General features: G+C 41.4%; 2 protein-coding genes across 2 annotated transcripts; one reads left to right on the top strand and one right to left on the bottom strand.

Moving 5' to 3' along the window:
- Positions 1–115: 115 nt before the first annotated feature.
- Positions 116–8,369, top strand: si:dkey-262k9.2 (uncharacterized). The gene is made up of 8 exons (XM_068570802.1): positions 116–162; positions 2,925–2,985; positions 3,394–3,429; positions 4,172–4,207; positions 4,751–4,801; positions 4,931–4,999; positions 5,192–5,234; positions 6,364–8,369. Exons 1-8 carry the CDS (start codon positions 124–126, stop codon positions 6,407–6,409), a joined length of 381 nt encoding a protein of 126 aa, XP_068426903.1. The 5' UTR covers positions 116–123; the 3' UTR covers positions 6,410–8,369.
- Positions 8,370–9,136: 767 nt separating this feature from the next.
- On the bottom strand, positions 9,137–16,009 carry fxyd5 (FXYD domain containing ion transport regulator 5). The gene is made up of 10 exons (XM_068570801.1): positions 15,809–16,009; positions 13,916–13,964; positions 12,407–12,505; positions 12,180–12,293; positions 12,045–12,095; positions 11,492–11,566; positions 11,049–11,078; positions 10,888–10,962; positions 10,741–10,786; positions 9,137–10,292 (listed from the first exon to the last, which is right to left on the bottom strand). Exons 1-10 carry the CDS (start codon positions 15,848–15,850, stop codon positions 10,283–10,285), a joined length of 591 nt encoding a protein of 196 aa, XP_068426902.1. The 5' UTR covers positions 15,851–16,009; the 3' UTR covers positions 9,137–10,282.
- Between the last annotated feature and the right edge of the window lie 3,904 nt (positions 16,010–19,913).

Genomic DNA, 19,913 nt, shown 5'->3' with positions numbered 1-19,913 from the left:
GCACTCTTTCATATCCTCTTAATTGTTTTACTGTTGGCCTCTTTGGCCCCATGCTCAACAAGTCCCCCACAAACTACTCGTATAGGAAATAACTTTCTTAGTTGTCAGACTCATTGTTTATCGATGGTGGATTGCTCACTGGTCTGCATGGCATCAACTGAGGTACTGTGAGTTTTGCTTTTTCGCCTTTTTGTTGTTGTTGCTTCGCCTGCTGTCCAGAAGCATGGCAGAGTATGTTATGTCGTAGGATAAAAGAAAAAAGATGAATTTGCATCAACCTCGCTTAGATAAACAGCTCCGGTAGAGAGTTGTGTAAACATTTCAATAAGAATATTTTTCCTCTTCACTGAACCAAAGGAAGCTACCACTTTTATCAAATTGAATGGCAATGAATAACAAACGATCTGGATGCTTTTTCCCCCCCTTTTCTCACTCACTTGAATCCCTCGTGGGCTCATTGTTTTTTTTTTAGCAAACCTGTTTCAGTGTTGACACATCTTCACAATAATCAATGTATTTTTTCTTCTTCTATCTTCCCTCTTTTTTTCCACAATCTTGTACTTGTTTATTTGTTTTCTCATGAACTCACTCGGCCACAGCAATTCTAATATCTTTGCACGTCAGTGATTGTTATCGCCGGTGTCAGAGTCTTGTCAGCGATGCACAGTGGTTGAGCAGAGGGCTGTTATCGGTGCAAGCAGATAAGACAGCGATAGTCTGTGTCACTGCGCGTAGTTCTGTTTATGTACATGTAGTAAACCTCTGTTTGTGTGTGTATTTTGTTGATATCGATTGTACTGGGTAGGTTGGAAGGTGTTCATCATTCAAAATGAAACCTGGTGAACAAGATTTAGGTGGGCTTGCCAGACAGGTATGCGGTTCAGGGTTAATCCTGTCAGATGAGAACTACTTCAGGGACACGAACAAAAACAGGACAAATTCACCCTCCAGCAACACTTCAGTATCCACCTTTCTTGCGTCACTGTCCTCCAGTTTTATGATTTCTACATTTACTTTCTATAATCGTTGTGTCTTTAGCCAGCAGCCAGCTGGCATGTCTGCTTTATAACCGAGCCACTGGTTATTATATGTTGCAAATTGGGTCTGGTATTAAAGAGCAAATTCAATCGCCATTCAAATGTACAAGAATATATTACCCAATTTGAAAAATAATACAAGCGTCAGGAGCCATTTTGATACAGAGGCAGTGGACTGGGTTGATAAATATTTCCAAATTGGATCAGCTTATTATTTCACCCAAAGCGACTCTGAAAAGCAAATTGGATACAGAAGGGGATTTTATTCACAGCTTCTTAGGTTGTTTGCATTTGGAGATTTACTGCAGCTATTCAAGAGGCCAGAACAGCCCAGTATACAGCGCCCATCCAATCAGCCTCAGTTGTGTGATTAGCATCATTTAATATAGTTAACAAAAATAGATCCTAATGCTGTTCTGCTAATTTAGCATCAAGATAATCGTGTTGTGGACTGAGCTTGAGTTGTTCTTGTGCGGCCCTACAGGCCGGACGTTTAACTTGCGTGGAATTTTTTTTTTAGACATTGACTGCCATGGCAGTATGTATATGATATTACAGTCCATGGCCAGATTCCTGATGCCTAGGTTTTAATATAACTGTCAAAACCGTCTGGATATAATTAACTTATTATGACTCATTTCCAGTCTTAATGCCCTCGCCGCTATTTTTATTTTGACTTCCTTTTCCCAAATATGGTAATTAGAATTGATTTGCCACACAGTGAGCATAATCCACTTCCTTAAATTGTAGGAAACAGTAAGTCGGTAACTGCTCTGTGGGGGGTTTATGCTGGGACGTTGCAGCTTTCCCGCACAGCCCTGCACCTTAACAATGCGGGTCACCTTAGTTCATTCCACATATTCATTAACTATTAAGGAAAATAAGTACACAATGGGCATGGCTAACAATGAACACACAGTATACACAGTATAACATGTGGCACAAAGGTCAATGGGAGAGTTCCCTCTGTATGCAGTTAAAAGATTGAATGATTATTGGCTTCTGAACCCAAGCCAACCTCCATGTCTAAATCCGGCCAGTGAGGCTTCATCCGGGGCTTACACTGGAAGAGAGGTCATTCCCATGTTTTCCCATTTCAAAAATATCTGCATTCATATTGTGCTGGATACAGCTGGGGCTTTGTTAAGCGGACCAAGAACATCTGCGTTTCACATCTATGTGGTAGTGGTGGTGATGGGGAGCGGAGGTAGGGTTGGTTTTGGGCCCTGTGCCCTGAGGAAGTTGGGAGATATCTCCTGGAGAACAACCATACACCAATTAAGAACTCACAGCCGATGGAGGTATCACTTAGCTCTTGTAAACTTGACGGATAAATATGTGTTCAAGGGAAATCCAACTCACACTTTTTCTTTCACAATTAACATGACAAGAATACTGCGGAGCAGGACACATAAACAAACAGAAAACCAAAGATTGTTTTGACAGTGGACATCATTGGACACTTTTGTTGTTCCTCAACACCTGGCTTCGCACCCGGGCTTTGCTTAAGGGAGGGGAAAATGTTGAATAGACACTTATTGCAAGTTGACTGTAACCAAATTCTGCTGAGCACTATGGGAAATAAAGTTGTCAGTCACTGACCCCCTCGTCACCACCCATCTCAGATTACAATCTGGAATTGCATGAACACTTTAAACTAGTTAAAACTGTACATGGACTTGGCTGTTGGTTTGGAAATTGTAGTTTTCCACTGACTTGCATTATGTGATCCTGAAACTCAAAGGGCCTCACACGCCCCAGTAATAGACAGCATTGCTGCTTTCCATCTCACCCTATCTCGGAAACCAAAACACCAAGATTTCACACACATCAATGGCTGAATATTAATAGCAGATATTTTTATCTTGGTTTCTTTTCCCCCGGCAGCATTTGAAGATGATGCGATTGCTGTTCCTGTGTCTGCTGCTGATGCTGCCAGCTGCTTCTGGTATGTTCTCATCTCTGTGTGACGTTTGCAGGTGATAAACATCTAATCAGGGTCTTTGCGTCCCTGTGCCGGGATGCTTTCCTCACCTATGTGTCTGTGCAGATTCATTATACAACCACCACAAAGAGAAGGTGCAGCAGTGAAACAAAAGGTTTTTACGTGTAGAACTAACATTAAGAAAAACGTTTGAAATTAGCAACAATATTCTTAATGCTGTACTTTCTTGACATGAAAGAGAAGATTACAGAAAAGAGCAGCAGATGGACTCCATCGAATGTTCACAAAACAAGTGTACCATTTACATTTACTGCAGCTCGAATAGTTGTTGTGCTGCACTGTCTATTGAATGTAACAGTAATCTGGATTGTGAATAATATTAACTTCTAAAAACTACCTTTTTTTTTGTAGCTGTGTCAGAAGAGACTGAAGGATCTGCTGATGATGGTATGTAATGCGTCTTTATCTGTGAAACAAAAAACAAGCAATTAGTGAAGCCTTTCCATCAACTGGACATAGTTGTCATAGTTCTTGCTCAAAGTCAATTTATTGAGACAAATAGAAAACTTATTTAAACTGAGCTTTGATTAAATTTAAAGATCACACCCATATGCGACAACAAGGAACACGTTTTCTTAGATTGTTTTAAAAGGAATTATCACGCCTTGTCCTTAGCGTGTTTCTACATGTGTATTTTGTCTTTGTTTCGTGGATCCTTTATGCAATGTATGAAGTCATTTACAGATGTCAAGGGTCATTACACACAGATGTCATGTCACATAGAAAAGCTTAGGGAAATACACTTTTCCTAGATGTTAGATTCTCAACCACATTTCTACACCCTTTCCACAAGTGCACACTATGGTTGCATAGTTTTGTCTGAAGACTCTCACTTGAAACTTTCACACAATTGTTTTTTCTTTCTCATTTTTAGTTGTTATTGCCTTTCAGATGGGTTATTGTTTTCTGTGTACAGTATTGATTCTTGTTTGTAGCTCTCAGATCCTTTGGTCCTAAATTCACTTCCTAAAAACCTCCAATCAATAGTGTTGCTAAAATATTAAAGATGTTGTCTTTATTCTGACTGTTAGAGTAGTACAGTAGAATAACGCTTATTATTTGAAAGAGCTCACAAAGAACATGTATTTCTGTACCGTGTTCAAGCAACTGATTTCTCCTTACATTACAGGTCTGGATGATGATGAAGATTCAATCAGGAGAACAGGTCAGTTCGTTACCTGAGTTGCCAAGAATGTATTGAAGGGCAATATGCTGTTCTAGTTTCATCTACATCCCACCCACAAACACTGTAATGGCAGCTGTTCAGAGGAGACTATGTGAAGGTTAGGGCCTCTGTACTTCTGTCTGTAAGTCAGCATTGTGTATAGGTTGCTCCAGTGCAGTGAAATGTGTGGGTCTGTGGCCCCTGTTGGCTTTCCCTCCTCCCAACCATTAAGCCCTGAATGGAATCAATTAGCTCCCTGGAGGGGCACTGTGGATTCTGCCGAAAGGCCAATGAACACATCGACATCTCCACCTTCCTGCTGGTCAGCTAATCAACATTGGCATTCTCATTCTCTCTCCACTCTTCTCTCTGTCGCTCCCCATCTTCGCTTTGATAGACACTTGATAGAATTACAGAACTGTTTAGAACAGGGCAGTCGGCTCCTGGAGAAGCAGCCTTTCTGCTTCTTCTGAAGCCTCTCAGTCGAGGCAAGCGCATGCCTGTGTATTTAATTCCAGTCTTGCTTTTGACACTTCACTGTAGATCTGGATCCTCATGACCCGAGTGAACCTGCAGGTGTAAAAGAAACACAAGGTGAGAGACATGTTTTATTTAGATTTAGCGATGTACAGATACTGGATGAAAATGTTGACTACATATCAAAAAGGATTTGTAATGTCACGAAGTGGTATCAACTCACCTTACTTACCTCCTTTGTTTTAGATCATTTAACCCTGATTATCATCATTGTAGCTGTGGCTGTGTTGACTCTTGCCGGTGCTGCGATAATCAGTAAGTATTCTGTGACATAATGTGAAATATTTTGTTTCATTTCCAAAGTCCACAAATGCACTGCTGTGACCCTCGGTGCATGACTGGAATTTCTGCGGTCCCAGTGTGCCTTGTAAAGCTGTTAATACCTAAGCAAATATGAACTTTTCTCCTTTATAGCCGTGACCTTTTTTTCATTTTTCTTTCTCGCAGCTATAGTGCTCGTAAGACGCCACCTGCACAATCGACAGCAAGGGTAAGGTCAAATTTCTCCACTTTTAAAGTTGATATTTGAGAGACGCGCGTTCCACTTTCAGCTAAGTCAGCCTGCAGGTGACAGAACCAGTCTGATGGGTAACAGCCTTTCTGCTGCCTTGCCAGTGAACCCTACCTCGTCCTACAGGATCAAAATCTGAGAAAAACACTCAGGTGGAAAAAGCGTAACTGGCATCCACCCATCTGAGCCCGTCTGGACTTGTACCGCAATTAGTGTCACGGCCTGAGGCACTCTACCGCCACCTGACTACGCCCATGTTAGCCATCAAACAATAGCCTTGAGACAGTGCCATTGGGTCTGTATGAACGCATGGGACAGGAACTTACTTGTCCCAAAGCTTACCTCATGAACTGAGGCCTGATTAGATAACTGTTCAGAAATATAAAAAAAACAATCCTGTAAACATGATGAGGGCGTCATTACAACAACCTGCCAACAGCACTCATACAGCAGAACAGCCAAAACCAGTTATACAGAAGCACGCTCTCTGTTTGCAAATGTTGCACACCTTGCGCATTTAACCACAGTTAGCTAGCTCGGGCGGCTTTCTGCAGACCAATCAGTTTCTCTTGTTCTGGGCTGCAGTAATACAGGACCTGCAGGTCGGGTTTAGAGAGGTTATGAAGTTCAAGTTAATCCCCTTTTGAGATCTCCAAGCAGCAGGAGAACCGCCATTGTGGAGCAGACGCCCGAGACAATCTGCAAGGGTTAAATTCCTCCTGCAGGATTACTCGCTGCCTCCCGGGGCTGCAGTCAGCTCTGGCAGTGTTTGGCGATGACTGATCGCTCTGCTGAAAAGAGGCTTAATCACACAGCAACCTCTGGCTTGTTGGAGCAACAGTGCCTTGCCAAGTTTGTAAGTCCCACCTGGGGATGAGCTGTGTTCTGAGGTGGTGCAGCCGCCGCGCACCTGCCAGAGGCCTGCAGAATGAGGCAGACGTGTCGAGTTGTTTCTTGTGTCTTTCTGCTAACAAACTGAAAAAGAGCCTAAAAATATCTTAAAGATGACATACTTCTGCCCTCCCTCCCTCGCTTCCTCCTCTTCTTCCTTGTATTCCCTTCCTGTGGCCCGTTCGACCTCTCTCTCTCTCTCTCTCTTTCTCTTCAGGATCTACTTCGTGCCTACAGAGCAGGACCAGAAAGGAGCCATCTAGTTCCTGGTGGAGTAGCAGTCTCAATACAAGACACAAGCGGAGCCACGCACGGGGCCATGTCATCGCCTACTCTTTGACTCAGACAGTTAGACTTCTTTGCACAACAACCTGCTTCTCACCATTCAGTTCATTGCTCGCTCTTATTAATACATATATATATATATTTTAAACTGTTGTATACTCTTGTCTTTGTCCCAGCCGTTTATGCTCCACATACACGCAATTTATCCGGGGACATTTGGAACACATTCAAACCTTCTAATTGGTTTCTATTTGAGGAATCCAAATCAAAGCCAGTGAATATGGCTTAAAGCTTCTTTTGTTAAAAGGGATAATTTAGCACAGCCAGAGCTTCCCCCCCCCCCCTTTTTTTTTTTTACTACCTGAAACAAGACATTATTCCCACCAGCTATGCAGTGAAACTACATTTGCGTTTGATTTGGTGCATTTTGAAAAGACCTGTCTGTGTGAAATGGTCCATGAGTGAGACAAACCACGCTAAGCCAGGCCAGCGCTCACTTCATTCTCCTAGTCACTTGTCTGACAGCTTCTGTTCCTGGCCCATTAGCAATGACAGGTGGCAGTGCAAAAGGAAGATAAAAACGTGCCCCCCCCCTCTTCTCAACCTCAGTAAAAAAAATAAATAATAATGTGGAAATAGCCAGTGTGAATATTATTGCAGGGCAGCAAATTAATTGGCAATGAATGATGATTTTTTTTCTTTCCCTGCTCTCTTTCGTTTTAAAAGGCGTTCACTTCAGTCCCGCAGGTTGTAAATACAGAAGCTTTCTACTGGTAGAAAGAAGTTTGGGGTGAGTAAGGAATAGCATCTCACAAATCACAGAAAGATAGCGATGATTGGGAAAAAGGCCAACAATGTCTTTGTTTCATTCATATAGAGAGCATGATGGCGTCTCCATTTTCATTTAAATGGAAATCAATCATGCCCTGTGAAAGAAAGCTTTCTGTCCTGGAACCCGAGGCACTGGTTGCTTTATTTGTTCCAAATAGGAGAGGGGGACTTTCTGTGGCAAATGTTAAAAAGGACGAGGGACGTGCTCCTGTTCGACAGTATTTCCTTGGTGGCTTCATGAGGACACTTATAATGGAATAAGCAACATAGGGAATGGCTACATGGGGTTAAACACTGGATTTGTCAAAGCGGGATCTCACTTTGATTCCACTAAATCTTGCAGCTAATCTCGCCACTGGAGACAGGTCTTGGCTCCAGTCCAGTAAGACTTGAGAGCAAAAATAATTGTGCAGTCACGTCCTCTTCAGGGTGTACAGTAGCTATAGTTTTGTGCTGACGCGCCGTCTCTACAATGATGCATCCCAGTTTATAAAGAGAACAAATTGGCAGATGTGATGATTGTTTGTGCATTTGTGTTACTATTTGTATTTGAGCAATGTGTGTACAGTATGTTATTTCTAAAAAAAAGTATAGCATTAAACCTTCAATATCTGTCAGCATTTCAAAGTGAGTACAATTGGACAAAAATTGCAGTGCAAAACATTTCAGGTTTTTTGGTTATGTTTTTAGTCATCTTCACTGCTTCTGTTGGACAAACAACCACACTTTTTCTCTTTCAGGGCTTTTTTTTTTTTACATTAAACAAAGCAAACACACTGCAAAGAAATATGAGTATTTGGTCCAGCCTGCTCCCAGCATGTGACCAAACTCGACTCAATTATTCCTTTCTGTAAAGCCTCTCTGTTGTGACACTATGTTAATATATCACATGAAAATGTTTGTTCTTTCTCAACACAATGTTTGTTTAGATTGACGTTACCTTTTTGTTTTTTTGTGCACGCAGGCAAGAGTACAGTGTCTATAAAAGTAAAATGTACTACAACTTAAGAAAACACATGTCAAAACACGAGCAAATGAAGAAAACATCTTCATCAATGTAAACAGAATTTCAAAAAAAATAATTGAGGAAACACAACCAAATACGAACTACAAAGACTCAGGAGGGTTTTTGCTACTGTGTTGTGTGATTGAATGAATACAACCCACAATTGGTTAACCCAATATGTGAGACACATTTCATTCAAACTTAAAAAACAAGCGGCAATGTATGCAAGCAATCAGCTGCAAGTGGTCATATAAGACGCGTCAAACAATTGTGCCAAAAACAAAAGTAAACTCTCAAAAAGTCTCTTCCCGCGTGGCAGCAGCAGAGTTGTAGAGCTGCACTCAGCATTGTGTGTGCTGATACTTCCGTTAACTGTTGGCCAAACACCGTCCAACACAATAAGAGTGTGCAAACTATTGCTGCCCGGGCGCCGGTAAAGAGGAGTCAGCAGGCAGTACATGTCCGTATGGGACGTTTGAGAAAGTGTGTGTCACCGCAACCAACCGGGAAAGCAAAACTTCAACGTAACGTGGTTTGCTGCAGCAGAATGTCACATTATCCGTGGACAGCGTCATGCACACATGCGTCCGATCGCTTCATCCTCCTGGCGAATACAAGTTCAGTACGACGTGCATCATTCTTGGACTTTAATTACTCGTGTCTTGCCTCGCATGTGTTTTCTCAAGTTTCACTGAGTACAGCTTGCAGAACAACTGCACTACAACTATTGCCAGACCGCATGCAGTTAGTCTAGCCTCTAATATATTATATGTATTTACAGATTCACTGGCCGAAATATTTGTATTGTCTATTAATGGAAAAAATATATATTTGACCAAAAGGTCTTTTTATACATGTGTTTTGGGGTGATGTCTTCTCTCCAATGTTCATCTATACATTCTGTGTAAAACATTTTGTGCCAGGTGGGAGTCAGTTATTTTCCGGAAAAAAAAGCTTTATTATGTAACATATTTGTAATTGTCATATAGCAGCAAACATTTTTTATTTGGACTTAAGTTGAATACATGTTTGTATGCATTTGTGTATCCAGATTAACCCATACTGTATGTATTATTTTGCCCAATGGCAATCACATTAGTTTTTCATTATATTATTTACAAAGTATATGACACATAACTGTCAAGCTCATGTGAAAACAATTGCAGTCGCATCAAATCGCAAACCAATTGTTTTCACATATACTCTTGCTTTTTTTGTTCTGATACCAATTTAGAACAGTAAATACTTGTATATCATATAGCTATGCTGAACTCTGTGTTGCTTTTGACATTAAATCTGTTATCAAATATGCTTGTTTCTCCCCCCCCCCCCCCAGTTTATTGTCTGCATCGTTTGATGCCATATGGATGCAACGATAATGCGCCAGTGGATCTTGTTTAATCTAGGGCTTTACTCACTTACAAGCATTGAGCCACTAAGAGGCTTAGACACCGCTTACTAAACATCACGTTTTTGTTGAGATTGAAAGTGTAAAGAGCGTGAAGAATCTATCAGGAGGGGGAAGTGACCCAGCTCCAGTCTTAGTGTTGTGCGAGATTTTTAAGTGTAGGATGTTCTGGGGTTATTCTTCACAACCTTTAATAATAATCCTGTCTGTGAGACACCGCCTATGGCTGTGTTATCAGTTATAAGATAAAAGGTCATTAGAAACAAGCCTGCTTCATGGTAGAAGGTGTGATTAAAATATGAATCATCTCATTATTAACAAAGACAAATAATCACTTTTCAGTGCAGTTTTGCCAAGTATAGAAATAATATTAGACACAGATTAAGTGGGCGATGGTTCCACTTCTTTCACTTGTGAGTAGGATTCATGTTTTCTATGTTTATTGAGTGGTTTTCCATGACACCAAGCAGCATACAGTCAGTCTACATTCACACACATGGTGCCAGGTTGCTCTTTTTGTTCCTCTTGATGGACTCCTGGTTGGTTTCTTACAGCTCTGCACTTCTATCACTGTGCATAAGCCCTCTCTCCTCATCCCTGGACTACTCAATGTGATCTGGAAAACAAACACACAGAACCGTTAAGGGCAATCAATTACATCTATCAAACAACACCACAGTAAGGAAAATAAACAATGTGGTTTGCAGTTCTGTTCCGGTTTTGCTCAACAAATAGCTTAATCATAATCTTTTTGATCTATTAATCATCACAGAGATTTTAGTCAGCATTCTGTTGAGCTATTATATGTCTGAAATGAAGGATTGTTTGCCGTATATCATCCAGTAGCCTGTGATATAAATTACTTAAATCATTCAACTGCAGTTTCCCCAAGAGTGTGATATAAGCACGACTACCTTTCATGCACATGGACTGTAATTTAGTCTGTCAGCTTTCATTGTCTTATATTATGCAGCACTTGTGCTAATCATGCAGCCCGAAAAAAACTGCAAAAATACAGAATTTGAACATTCAATAGATAAATTAAATTTCAAAAAAGTACTTACTTTGGTGAGCTTTGGTGACATGTGGAAATCCGACAGGGCCTGCCACCTACAGTTAGAGATAAGCAAAAGAGTGAGAAGGGAAAATCGAATAAACAGTGATTACAGTGCGTCGCAAAAAAAAAAAAAAAAATTTACACTCGTACTTACAGCCAATGACCATAATGCCCACGATGAAAAGCACTGCCGCGATGGACAGTCCAGCATAGCGCAGGGACTCATAATCTGGACACAAAACAAACGCTCAATCACAAAAACAACAGGAAAGAACACACACACACACACAAAAAAAGTCAAATGTAGCTTCTCACCATAGTTGAAATCTTCATCCCACTTTGGATCTATAAGAAGTCAAAACGGGTTGGAAAGTATTGAATTTAGTTTAAACGTTGAACACGGGGAGCTTCGACAAGAAAAGAGAGCGAGAGAGGATCACCGGGGAACAACAGCCAGAGATAGCGTGACAGGTCTACTGGCCCCGCTGACACGCTGCTGATGGTGTATCAAACCCCTATCTGTGGTGAGCCAGCGCAGCATGAGGACACAAATATTGTATGGTCTCGCATAAGGATACAATCGAACATGAATCTGTTGGCAAGAGGGGAAGTGAGGTGCTCTGTTCTACCACGCCGCCATGGGCTTTGTGCGGAAGACAGGGAATTATGATACCGTCAGTCTGCCATGAGATAACAATACAACTGCAACGCCTGTGGCATTTAAAGGTAACTATGGAGTAGTAAAAGAATTCCGGTACCCCAGGCAACATTTCGATGGGTTTCCTCTTTGGTCTTTTTCACAGGTATGGATGTGGAGGATGTCACAGTAGATGCTGAAAAATATAGACAGTGAAAACAGTTTCATTGACTCTCCTTTTCCTCTGTATTTAATATAAGTCAAATAATACACAGGGTTATATTGCAAACACATCACTTTACTATATTTGTTTGGCAGCATATTGACTCATTATCTTTGCCATACAAGTCCATATATAATTTAATTCAGGTGCATTGCTTTGTTTAAAAAAAAATGTATTGACTTTTTGAATATTTCACGGGCACGGCTCTCATAGGAAACCTTTGAATGCATATCGGTGCACTCTCCGTCGCTCTCGCTCTAATTCTCTCCCTTTATATTTGAACAAGTACAGGGATTATAACATTTACTAATGACCTCATAATCAGTTTTAAAAAAGGGAGACAAGGTACTGAATGCCTTTGCTATTCATGTGCTGGGATGTTTTAGCTAAACTTAATGGCTCCACCAACTGGTTGTTCAAATACGTAAGGGCGATGGTGCACATGTGTTACCTGGAGTGGATGTGAACTTTGTTTTTGGTTTGGTTGTGCTCTCATTGGCAGCTAAAGGGACAGAAACATAATCACATCAAGTTGAATTGAAGTTATGGGTGTCACATATACAGCACCAACTACACCCCAGTCTACCTGTGGATGTCTTCGTTTCTGATGGGGTGGTGAGGACATTGTTGCTGGTGCTACTGTTCTTGTTGGTGGTTTGTTCAGAAGCGTCTCTGGTGACTCTGCTTTCCACTCTTCTTCCTGTTAAAGATAGCAACTGATTCACATGAAACTTATAGTGAAAGGGAGCTTTAGCCTGCAGACCAAAGAGGCTGCAAAGGGACATTTCTCCAGCTAGCAAACGAGTGCCGCACCAGTAAGAGTCTGAGCAGAAGGCATCGTCGGTAGGTTGGCCATATTGCTGCTCACAGACTGCATTTGATCCGCGGGTGTGGGAGTGAGAGCCCTTGACACTGTGAGGGAGGAACAAAAAAACAAAAAAAAGATACATTTTAATCACCAAAAACACAAGTCAGATGAAGCCTCACAGCAAGGCCTTGATACAGTAAACGGTACAGGCAGAACAAAGAGCAGTGTTGTTTACCCCTGTGATTTTCTCAAACAATGCTGTGATCTATTCCTGCCAGAGGCCCGACTTGAGAATGCCTGGCCATGCCGGCTAGAGGGGCCCCGCAGATGTACTGAGAGTATGTCACAGTTAAAGTCCTGTGAGTGGGGCAGTGCCGCACACACAAAGAAGTGGCTCTTACGAAACCTCTGGCTACAACAGAACTGGATTGTTGTGCGAGACGGCGGGACAGAGAGGCTGTTGTCTGTTTACTCTCTCAGCACCTTCCAATTAATGCCGGACCTCGACAAATCCTCTACTTTCTGAGGCTAATGCTGCGATTCCAACTGCTTTAATGAACCCGTGTGCCTGGCACTTGACTAAAAGTCTAGCTCTTTTTTTTTTGACGTGTCATATATGTTGTGTGGATGGAAACCTTCATTTGGTTTGAAATACAGCTTACTGTATTCATCTACAGTTCTGAGATGTTTAGTGTGAGCTTATCTGAGATGTGGGATAAGCCTTCAGTCTTCCAAGCCCACATTATAATGTATACTCAGTACATTATTATATAAGTGACAAGGTGTTTAATTAAAAGTGGAACGCCATAAAAAAAAAATAACCCTGATGACAACATGCATACGGGAATTTCCCCGTACTGCAGTGTCTGGAGGTCTTTAAAACATGCAATACCTTGGTCTCTGCTTCATACATTTTGACCGTTCTTTTTTAAATCCGTTCTTTGCTAGATTCCTAACTTCATGGAGGTGACAAGTTAAAGTGTGAGTGTGCCCCTCGTTGCTAATTACGTTGCACCAGAAGTGACACAATACTGTAAAAAAAAAAAAAAAAACCTGGTCGCTCCCTGGCCCGGCTGGCTTAGCGTCATTAGCTGACTCTGCTTCGTATTTGTTTTGTTTGAGGTGAGTTAGTTTTGGTCTTCTTTCAATACATTTACATTTATTACTTTTCCCATCAACTGGTCTCCCTTGTGTTGCAGCCTTTGAACTGTGTAACGCCATAATCAAAAGGCAAATTTCAATGAAGACAGATAGCGCCGCTGTAGCAGCACCTTCAGCAGCAACCCCGCGTGTTGTCATGCACAAGGAAGGCAGTGTGGCCTTGGGGAGATATTAACAACTTTAAATAGACAGTTTGTATGCAACTGACTTTGGTGCTTTAGTTTTCAAACTTTATGACACTTGTAACCTGTAATATTACTTAGTTTTAGCATTACTATTTAAGTATAGCATTATCCTGTTGTGATCAAAGTGGCTGCTGTTCATCAAATGCACATCAAACTCAACACCCTCACCTTGAAACATGAGAAAAAGGGAGGCGAAGGTCAAGTGGACTAAATAAATCTGAAAGACAAAAAAAAACAAGAATGAGGAGAGTATCAACAAAATAGAATCCCAACTGGGGTCTTAAGTTGAAATTCAACTTGTGCAGTTTTATCACAACGTTTAAGACCTGCAAGTATTTCGGAACCCCTTAAATATTATAGGTGACTCCATAAATGAGGAAAGGTCATAGACTATAAATGCAGACACTGGATCTGCTGCAGAGGATTGGAGCAGATGCACAACATGTTGCACTCAGACCTGTGTCGTTCTGTGTTCACTGCTTCTGCTGTGTTGGCTGTCACTCACCTTGTCTCTGGTTTCAGACTCCTCCCTCCTCGTGTGCCAGCCTCATGTGTGATTGCAAGCCCCGCCCTCATTGTTTGCACCTGTGTCTCGTTCCACTGTGTATTTTGTTTGCGTCTACCCTCTGTCCTGCGCCACTGTGTCTTTTGTCGTTGTGAGTGTTTTGCCGAGAAACCCTTTTCGAAGTTCTTTTGTGTTTTGAGTAAACTTTGTTTTTTGCAACAAACCATGTTGTCTTGTGTCTGCTCTTGGGGCCTGAATACTGTGGTGCTGTTTCCCAAACAGTACACACTGGTCAAAAGGCACAGAGGGTAGACACAGACTAAATACACACGGGAACGAGACACAGGTGCAAACAATGAGGGCGGGGCTTGCAATCACACATGAGGCTGGCACAGGAGGAGGGAGGAGCCTGAAACGAGAGACAAGGCGAATGACAGCCAACACAACAGAAATAGACAGAGAACAAGGAACCACAAAGTTTATTCACATCTTTTCAGCCACGGTTATAATGTTCCAACTGTTTAACCAGAGCATTAGTACAAGGGGAACATACATTGAACAGTAAAAGAAAGGATTGAAGCAAGAGAGCATTCACTTCTGAACATTAACCAAGGAGGAAGTTACTTTTTTTTTAGGTTTTGCACCACATAGCCACATCTCCTTCCTCCTAAAGCACATGGGCAACATCCCTCATACGCAGCCTGACAAAAAACGGTTTCCTGCTTTGAATGTCAGACTTTAGACGATAGACATATCATAACTACATTTTTTTTTTCACAACTCATTTGTCAAAAATGAGTGATCGAGGCCGCACATTGTGTATGCAATCCTCCCACGCACGTCTGTGTTGAACTCTGTGGCACTATTGATCAAAATTCAATACAAAAATAAAAAGTTTGCTGCTGTCACCAATTAAAAAATGGCATTGGAGGATGTGTCAAAACAACTCCTTTTACCGTAATGGAAATCCTGTAGGCCTGAGCGACATACTCGTTCCTCCCCCTCACAACACGTTGTCCCTAGCTTGAAACAAAACACTACAGACAAACAGAAGTAAGCAAAAAAGCTGTCCGATATTGCATGGTTTTATTGCGATGCAGAGACCAAGAGCAGGTAGATACGGCAGAGGCAGGTAGAGTGACAGATGTAAGTCTGGGCCAATGGCTCAGTTTGAATTCACCCCCAGCAGAAAATGAATCTCGATCTTTGACCTATCCTGGTGGCAGCTCATCCTCCGGGCGTGGAACAGCGTGACAGGTGAACCTCCGCCGCCGTCATGAGCTGCGACAGCTCAGATTAGCAGGTCATGCCAATCTTCATTTCACTCCAGAGCATATGTCAAGATGAGGCCTGTTTCCCCTGGGCTGTACAGGCGTCTCTCCCTTCCCCTAGCATGACCTGCCTGCCTGTTTGTCACATCGAGCACTCTAACTCACTCTGTCTGTCTGTTCATCCGCTTGTCTGTCATCCTCCATCAATCTCTTTAAAGTATGCTTTACCAAAAACACCCCTCGGCCCTCTGATATTTAATCATCCATCCAGACCGTTATGCTTACCTTGGAGTCCATCCTGTAAGGTGCACGAGTCCAGAGCTTCATCCGCGGTGCTTTCCTCCGTCTGTCACTTCTGAAAGGCTGCTAACCAACCACACCCATGTGCTCACCATCACAACTTCCTGATCCAATTGTCTGAACTCTGTTTCAGTCGTTCACTCTCTCTCGCTCACCCACTCTGTCTCGTGGCATGGCCTCCTCCTCCTGTAGCTCCCAGCCTTTCACCACCCTCGCTGCCCAGTCTCTCTGCTCGGCAGCTTCTCTTCCTCCTATATTTCTGTATATTACGCTGCCTTTTTTATTGTTATCGTTTCTGACTTCAAAAAATGAATGACCTTGTTGTTATGAAAAACTGTACTGAGAAATGCAGTACGTATTGGTATTCATGCTTCCTGTTATGGTGAACAGTTTTATAAAATATCGTCCCCTTGAAAACAGCAACACTGAAGATGTTCTTGAATATGTGTTCTTGAATATGTGTGGCTGAAGAACTGTAATCTTAACACACAACCACAGAAGAAGCAATTGTATTTATTGAGTACATCTTATTAAAACACATGAAAATATTTTTTCAAACACATCAAACTCATTTATATATTACCCCAGAAAACATCCACCACTCCATGTCTTTCATGTTCAATTGCACTTACGGGTTTTTAAGTCAATCTTCAACTATTCCTTCAAGGCTGAAACATTGGTTTGTGTGTGTGTGTGTGTGGTTGTGTGTCTGTGTGTGCAGCATTACACAACTAAAGAGGACATATCTCACTGTTACAGAAGACAAAGCCTTCAATTCATCCGCACAAAGGACAGTCTTTGTCCAGAGAGGACAAAAGCTTGACAGCGTGTACACGCAGCTTGTCACATTTCAAGAAAGCAATTTGTTAACTATTTGTTTTCAAAGCATCTAGAAATTAAAGGTGCGAAATTCCAAATTCAGAGCATATCCATCGAAGGATTGCCCCCACACGACTCTCAGTATGGAGATAGCTGAGCCGGCGGCTGCCGGAGTCAAATATGTGTTTTCTATATGAAGGAGAAATGGTCGGCCCTACACTGGCTGTGATTGGCTGGTACTGCTATAGCTGCGTTGGATAATGTAGGAATATCACGGTAAGTCATACACGGCAGAGTAGGGCGTGTCACGCTTTCACCATCCGAGGAAAAACTAATTTAAGGAACCAGAAGGTGGGTGTCACTTGCAAAATGACTGTTGCGTTGTCCTTTTTTATGCTTCCAGCTAATCACATTATCACATAATCACATCTGCTTGTACACAATGATGATTAGAAGAACATTCGTTCCATTATTGATTTATGTATGGATGTAAGTTTCCAACTTAACATGCCTGTATATGTGCAGCTGATCATTTGAAGATATATTTAAAATACATGTGTAATGTACTGATGTCAGATCAGACTTAAGAGTTTGTAATAATAATAATAATAATACCAGCTTGTTTTTCTTTTTTTGTCATCTTTCTATCCTGTTGGAGTTGGGAGTGTGTGCGCATTTAATCAAGTGATATGCAAAGAGGGCCGTTTGAAATGTGCCTATATATGGGGAAGAAAATGTCACTTGAAAAAGAAAGGTATATTTGTTTTGTGCTGAATATAATTTTGTGTACCTTTTTTTTCTAAAGAAATTGTATAGAGAGTACTGCTTGACTGGATTTGAATGTTGCTTAATAAAGCCTGTGCTACTTCAAATAGAGAATAAGGTGGACTCTTAAGTGTGCATTGCTTTAATAATCATGAAAAATCCATAACTCAACTTATTCTACTTGCAATATCCTTGGGCTCTACTAGCGTATCTACCTTTCTGTGGTTTTATCTTCACTCCAATGCGGTCTGGTTGCCGATGGCCAACTCATCTTTAATTTAAGATGCTCTTGTAGCGGCAATGTGTTCTCAGATCTGCTCTTATCAAAATGAACAACTAATTGTTGTTTTCGCGTCCTACTTTCAAGGACGATTGTTATATTATTCAGTTGTATTATTTCATCCACATTGGAGGGTAAACGGCATCCTCATTACTGACAACTGGAGAGCACAGCCACAACATGAGTCAGAACTGCCAGTAAACTAATGTTCCAATTTGTAAAACCTGTGGTTGCTTTTGATTTGATTTCTATTTAGTTCAAATTATTAGAATCCAAATAATGAGAGCAAAGACAGGGTTTGCAGACGTTTGAGTTCAATTTGAGTCGGGCCCCCCACTGGTAGCACAACTGGTTAGAGTGATAAAGGAGTATTATTCCATTTCTTATTTGTTTTCCGAAAGAAATCATTCAGGAGAGGGGTAAAAAGGACGTGAAAACACTGAGAGCGGAGGTAATTAAAGTCTGTTATTTGTTTCTCTTTTGACTTAATTGTGCACTCCTGCAGTCTGAATGATCGAGCTCCCTTGAGATTCTTCCCAACGCGTCATATCAAAACATTCATGAGGCAAGTGAGGAAAAATAGAAGTTGACGTTCGTACAGCATTGAGCTGTCGAGCCTGCAGTTTAGCAGATTACTGTTCTCGCCTAAGCCGAAATGATGCTTTACGAACAGGCTTTGGTGTGAACACAGCAGTCATTTTGACGGGGAACTTAAACAATTGTTCCGTAATGAGACAAACATACCTTGACAGCTCATGATGGAGAATAGCGAACCTAATTGAGGGAACACAGCTCTGTGAAACATTGAGATTTATCTCCAGACAGTCAGGCCACCGAGGAAACAGCATATTGGAGATTTGTAGGTTGTACAAAATGTCTGGGAAACAACAACAGCATCCCTCCGATTTAAAGAACAGTAAATATTTCCTCTATTTTTACAGTAACAACCCCAAAAGTGACGTGTGAAGGCTGCTGCAGCTAAAGATGAAGCAGACCTTATCCAAAAAGGAAATTTCTATCGAGGAACAATACATGATATATATATATATATATATATATATATATATATATATATATATATATATATATATATATATATATATATATATATATATATATATATATATATATATATATATATTGTCATTGGAGAATGTGTCTCGTGTTGCCTGTGCTGTTTTTTGCGGTTTTGTGTGTGTGTGTGTACTCATGAGACTGATGTGACGAATTGTGTTTGAGGGGAAAAGCAGAAGCTGGAAGCAGAACTAGGATGCATGCATAACGCCTCTGTGTACAGATGTAAGCCCAGTCACTATTTGCGTAATTTACAAGGCAGCGAGAGCCTGAAAGAGCCGTGGAAACTTTGAGGAAGTTTTGGATCTCTGCACAGTGAACACGAAGAGACAAAGTTACACAAACACACAGAGCACCCGAACTTTGTTATTGTCATGCAGGAAGACGGCGTCTATGTTTTCTAGTGTTCTGGAGGTTCATTGACTGCCGTGGCAGCATCCGTCTGCAGCTTAAAAGGTACATTTATTGACCAATGCATATTTCTTAATGATGGCTCTGCCAGTAACATCTTTTTCTCAAAAAAGGTGGCGGCTGTAGCTCATGGAGATGAGTGATCGTCGGTTTGATCCCTGGTCTCTCCATAGTTTGCATGTCAAAGTGTCCTTGAGCAAGACACTTCCTTCCTGGGCGCCTTTCAGCAACCCACTGCTCCTAAATTGCTTTGAATGGGGTAAATGCAAGTATTTAATATGACAAAAAAAGTTTCTTCTTCTAAAAATGTTTTCAGCCACGCGGTATTAGATGGATTGCCAGGAAGGTTGTTCCACAGTTATCTTATTTATGATATATTATTATTTATTGTAAGCTGCAGGCTGTGGCGTGTCACTATACAAAAGAACTGTTTTTCTTTTAACTACAATCCAAAAAATAGGATAATAATTATTTTTTTTGCAGCAGTAGCCACAGTAGCAGCTCAGCCTAACCCTTTTTTTTTTGTACTGTCCACTCTCAGTGAGACAAATTTCTCTCTCCCTCTCTGATACCGTGAATTGAACTTCAATCCGAGAGAAAATAGGATTAGAGTCTGGCCCTAGATATGGCTTTACCTCCTGAAGACCTAACCATGCTAAATACCACTCAGTACAATCCCATTGCGGGGATTCCCATGGACTAACTGTGAAACTCTTTGTATCAGAGAGGAGGGTGAACGGC

This window comes from Clinocottus analis, unplaced genomic scaffold (genome assembly GCF_023055335.1).
Source record: "Clinocottus analis isolate CAN_PGR_092001 unplaced genomic scaffold, fCliAna1.0.p SCAF_9, whole genome shotgun sequence".
Classification (NCBI taxonomy): Eukaryota; Metazoa; Chordata; class Actinopteri; order Perciformes; family Cottidae; genus Clinocottus; species Clinocottus analis.
Note: the sequence above shows the minus strand (reverse complement) of the source record. Positions and strands in the feature narration are given on the sequence as shown.